Here is a 5,671-nt window from a genome sequence, read left to right on the forward strand (position 1 = left end):
CCTATTCTAATAAATGCTTTGAATAATATGTTTCCAGTTATCCCTAATAATAGTATTCTTATACGCTTTGATGCTGCATTTCACAAGACCACTGGAGCTGCGAGTGCTGGGTGTATGGCTTGGAATGATGTTGGAGATATGGTGGGAGCAGCTGTTAGAAAGTTTACAGCAACAAGTACTGAGGAAGCTGAGATGGTGGCGAGTGAAGTAGTAGTGTTGTTGGCTTGCTTCCTGTGTAGATACAACTATGTGGTCCAAGGAGATTGTGAAGAGATAATCCAGTCCTTTAATGGAGGATGTAGGTAGAGTCTGAATCCCCTATTTTTTGCTGTAACAAGACTTTGTAGTAATTTAGAATCGGTTAGTTTTAGTTGGGTAAATAGGAATGTAAATGATGATGCTCATCAGCTAGCTCAGTGGGCAGTTCATCAGCTACCTATGACAGCTCTACCAAAGTTTGTGGCGGAGGCAAACTTTGTTTCAATATGGTTGTGATGTTAATATATGGTATGCAAGCCTATCGAAAAAAAAAAAAAAAAAAAAAAAAAAAAGGTCACAATGTGACACTTTGCCTGGCGTCGTTTTTCATGAGAAAAGAAGCACCAGAATGTATCTTTTTCCTACAATTCTGTTGTAGTGGATGTACGTCATGCACACAAGTTATTGGTTAGTCAAACAAATATATGCAATATGGTCTAGGGTGCAACTTGTTAAGTTACCACACTTGCAATTGCTATTGACTTGCGAACCAAATATTCGATAAGTAAAAATGTAGCACGTGTCGGAAAATATCGAAAATAAAACCTTGATATTTAACCAACACAAAATTTACAAAAATCAGAAAAGTATCTCGAGTAATAATGTTTCATGTGTCCATAAATTAGTAAATTACTCTTAATTAATTATAGATTATTACATTTGTCCTTGGGACGTAATTAGAGGTGGAAGGCTAATTATAGATTATATACAATGTTAGAAAAATGACTGAATCTAAGGGTGTGTTTGTTAAATTTTAACTCATGGAAAGGAAAGGAAATAAAATGGGTGGTCCACTATAGAATGGAATGGAAAGAAAATAATTTTAAATGGTATGTGTTTGGTAAACTAGAGAAAGGAAAGTAAAAACTGGGAAAATGAATAATCATGTTTGTTTGCAAAAGCTATAGAAAGGAATAATTGTATTGTTGGGTCATGGGTGTATTAGTAGTAAGTCCCTATCTATCTATTTCCTTTCCTTTCCTTTCCACAAAATTTTCAGGGGTCAACTAAGGACACAAAACCTTTTCCATTTCTATGATTTTGTTTCCATATGGAAAAGCCCATTTCCTTTCCATGGGTAAACAAACGCCTTAAAAACTATGGAAAAGGTGGACCACTCTTATTTTCCTTTCCTTTCCATAGTGTTTCCATCATAACAAACACACCATAAATTTATTTAGGAGGAAACTGGAAAACTTTAATTAAAAAGGTTAGTTAGGGATTCCCCCCCTCCCCTCAATCACAGGTGGAAGGCTAAATATTAGTTTTGTGATCTGATACACTCCATATCCACCCAAATTCATTCAGATCCACTCCCTTCTCACTACAAACTACCGGAATGAGACCACAAGCTTGTTGTTCAGGTATTTGGTCCCAACAAAAATAAATAAATAAAAATTGGAAAAAATAAAAATAAATGTAAATGTAAATCATCAGCAGTGGATCTTGTCAAGTGGGCTTTTCATGCAAAGAACCCAAGGTATGTGTCCTTGGCTAACCGCTAATGTGATACTACATGTGTTGGCGTGTTGCTATAGTTCTTTCCTGTTTTTTTTGGAGTAAACCAAAAATAGTAATTTTCTTAATTGAACTTGGGAGTACGAACGTACTATATAAGTTGCGGGCAAATTTGAGCACAAGTTCACACGCTTCCTCCCAACTCTCTACTCGTAAGCAAGGCCCAAAATTTCGATATCGGTTAATATATCGGTGTACCCAAAAACCGAGATATATCGGATATATCGGATATCTCGGTTTTTTTGGTGACCAGTCCAAAGTTTCTAAAATATCGGATATCTCACCGATATATCTCGGATATATCGGATATTTCGAAATTTAAATATTAAATTATTAACAATTGGTCAAAAGTCAACCGATATATATCGATTATCTCGAAAATATCGATTATATCGGGCGATATAAACTTTCATATCGGAAATTCCGATATATCTCGGAAAAAAAGGGGTTCAATATTCGGTGGATATATATCGAAAATATCGATATCGGTGTACTAATTTACCGAGATATATCGGCGAGATATCGGATATCTCGGCGATATTTTGGGCCATGCTCGTAAGTACGTACAGAGAGTCTTCTGTTTGATAATATCGCCTCCCCTGTAAGTTTTTTGTTTTCTTATTGTTCTATCTCTCCTTAGTTTAAGCTCTATAACAAGTAAATTCCAGCTTGGTGTTTTATTTATATGTCTTCTGTTCTGTTTGTTAAACAACCAACTTCCTCCGCCACAATAGTCACTTACTGATCTTCTTGTTCTGCAAGGTAGTCTACACTATATGCTGATTAAAGACTTTTATAAGATTTTATAAGAGTTTACACGTTCACTTGTCCTGTGGCTCTGAAATCTTTATGAGCAAGAATTTTAACTAGAACAGGGGATGGATCAATGTTTCCACCACTGAAATTCTACAAAACAAGTTTTCAGCTTACTAAGTTACTAGATCTAACTCAAACATGGGTTTATATAGATGATCAGATAAAACAAATATAGTAGAGAATAACTCTAAGATAGAAACAAATCACTAATTGATTGATCAAATATATTCTATGATCTTGTGCATTTATATTATTATAATATGGCACATATCTCCCAAATAGCATCACGAGTACCTTAACAAGGAAAGTCCTTTGCTATTGCTATGAAGGAGAAATTAGGCCTCTCCACTATTTACGTATTAGTCCTTTTGTGTCTTCTCTTTACATAGTTTTAATAATCTCAGTCTCAAGCTAGTCACGCGGGTTTTTTATTCTATAATGCAGATGGGTAAAAGCAGGGAATCATCAGAATCATGTGGCTTGTCCCGTTCACCAGTACTTGTGGCCATGCTCAAAGAAAAGGAAGGTGGCTAAGAAGGGGAGAAGACCGAAATATATTTTTGGTAATCCTTATTTACGTTTCAGGGCATGCTCTAAGAAGAATGCAAGTAAGGAAAGTAGTCAAATCAACAGTGATTCATCATCTCGGCAGCCAGCTACCATGGTTGCTACTGAAAATAATACTAGCACCTCTGCCACCACAGTTGCTACCATCGCGGACTCAGGATTGGAAGACAAAATAGGGATTGTTATTTACTTCTGTGTTGATGGTCGTGAGTGGTATCACATTGATCCGTGCGAATCTACCAAACAGCGACGTCGTGAGCTCACATCTGAATATTCCATGCCTGATCATATCCACTCCAACTTTGGTGCGGTAGCTTTAGGGTCAAAACTATATGCCATTGGGGGTAGAGTTGAAACACCTGCTGACTCTATTGAGTCCTTGGCACAGGTCTTCGTATACGATACTCAATCAACTAACTCTTATTGGGAGAAGGGCCCTTCCATGATCTCAGCCAAGCAACAACCTTATGTATCAGCTATAGAGGGGAAGATTTATGCCATGGGCACTGAAGGTGATGATGCTGTGAAGGGTCCCTGGGCTGAGTTCTTTGATATGGAATCAAATGAATGGGTTGGTTTGCCTCCACCTCGTACCTTTTGTCAATCTGTGCGTAACCCAAATTGTAGTTCTGGAAAAGAGGGGAGAGCTTCTTGTTATCGGTAGTTGTTCCAACACTTATTTGTTAGATGTAAAAAGTTCATCGTGGCTGCGGGTTGAGTTTTATGGGAAAGATATAATGAATGACCTTTCAGCACGTCATGTGGCTGTAGATGACATGTTATTCTCATTTTCAATGGGCCAGCTATATGCTTGTGATTTGACACGTCCGAGACTAGAACCCGAGCCTGTTTCTGGTCTGGAAAGGCTTCAATCGGTGATCGACCCAGGAGGTCTTCAGATAGTATATATTCTTCATATAGGGAAGGGAGAGCTGTGTTTGATTTGGACACGCGAGACTTTTGATGACACCATTGTTCATTGTTTGAAATTCCTGGTTGATACCGACAATGCTGCAAGGGGCTTTCGTGCTGTTATTATTAGGAGCGACACCTTTATAATTGATGGTGATGAAATCACCAATTGCACTGCAATGTAAGTATCTTTTCCCTTTCTAGTTATAAGAGAGCTTTCATGTAAGGACTTCAGATTATCTTTTTAGGCAATATGGGACATGTGTATTCCCCTTATCATTTAGTAGGAATTACAAAGGGAGATGAGATAAACGGCAAAATAAATTGAATTGATGTAAGAGTTTCATTAGTTATATGCAAGAGAATCCAGAATTCTAGGAGCTTTTTTGTTAGGATATTATTTTGTTGAATCTATTTATCTATTATTTGCAAAAGGAAGCAGGATTTAGGTAAATGGTCGACCAATTGTACTTCCCAAACTGTTCGTTTTTATACAAAAAATTGTGCATCTTCGTGGATGATAATGGAAATCTTGATTGGGATTTGGGCACTCACTGTGCTATGACAGATAGTGGTATTGTGAGCTTTGCTCCGCTCTTGCATATGCTGGAAACAATCCGTGTTGAAAGACGCTATAGAGATTATAGATTCTGGATTGGTGACAAAGATGGGAATTTCTTTGCTAAGTCTTTCCGGTCAATTCCCGTGTCATTCTTGTACCTACTTTTCCTAGTTTTTTTATTTGGAATTCTAAAATTCCATGCAAGTGACCTTCGTTTTGTGGTGTGCGGCACTAATTAAAGTTCTCCCTACAGATAACATCATTAGGAGGAAAAAAATCATTATTAATTTATGTCTTTTATGTATGTTTGATGGAGAGTCGGTTTGTCACACTCTCATCCAAATCCAATGTAGTTTCTCTTCGGAGGTTTGGAGTTAGATTGTTTGCCAGTCGGAGGGTGGTTTGGGTAGCTCCCCTATAGGTGAAAGTTCTATTAGAGTTTTTGGTTCTAAGGGTGCATTCCTCAGACAGTTGCAAGTTGTGGAACATCCTTGCTTGTGCGATCATGTGAGGCCTCTGGATAGAGAGGAATAGAAAACACTTCGAGGATAGAGCATTACCAACAGAGGAGATCATCATCTCGATTGAAGGCTAGAGATTTCTTTAGTCGAGGATTTGGGCTATGTGATCCACCGGGAGTCTGCTTCACATCTTGTATATTAGTTTAGTTTGGCTTCTAGTTTGTTTGACTGTGTTATCTTTCCTTCCTTTTTTTTTTTTTTTCATTGTAAAAGAATATCTCATCCTATAAATTATAAACAATATAAGAGCATCTCTAAGTGGTAGTATTACCTCTCAAATTCTTCAAATTTGCATCCAAAACTCTAGCTTATGTGGAAACAAATTCGTCGTATCACCTGTCTAACCGCATCCTTGTTCGCTAATTTGGGATTTCGGATGCAGATACGGAGCGACAGTGGTAATATCGCCCCATATTTTTATTACTTTGACCAGCATACCGCGCCAGTGGTATTGTCGCGCGCCACTTCTAATGTCGCATGAGGTTTTTTTTTTTTTTTTTTTTTTTCAATTTGGGGC

General features: G+C 37.5%; 1 protein-coding gene across 1 annotated transcript; it reads left to right on the top strand.

The window, feature by feature from the left end:
• Window positions 1-1,844: 1,844 nt before the first annotated feature.
• On the top strand, window positions 1,845-4,451 carry LOC147494200 (F-box/kelch-repeat protein At4g19330-like). Its single transcript, XM_086569098.1, has 3 exons — window positions 1,845-1,925; window positions 2,329-2,377; window positions 3,037-4,451. Exon 3 carries the CDS (start codon window positions 3,254-3,256, stop codon window positions 3,821-3,823), a length of 570 nt encoding a protein of 189 aa, XP_086425224.1. The 5' UTR covers window positions 1,845-1,925; window positions 2,329-2,377; window positions 3,037-3,253; the 3' UTR covers window positions 3,824-4,451.
• Window positions 4,452-5,671: the final 1,220 nt, after the last annotated feature.

The sequence above is a fragment of the Coptis chinensis genome, chromosome 6, assembly GCF_015680905.1.
Source record: "Coptis chinensis isolate HL-2020 chromosome 6, ASM1568090v1, whole genome shotgun sequence".
Classification (NCBI taxonomy): domain Eukaryota; kingdom Viridiplantae; phylum Streptophyta; class Magnoliopsida; order Ranunculales; family Ranunculaceae; genus Coptis; species Coptis chinensis.

What these genes read in the sequence shown, in the direction of transcription:
- LOC147494200 (XM_086569098.1), top strand. Translation starts at nt 3,254, where the DNA reads ATGGTTGCTACTGAAAATAATACTAGCACCTCTGCCACCACAGTTGCT.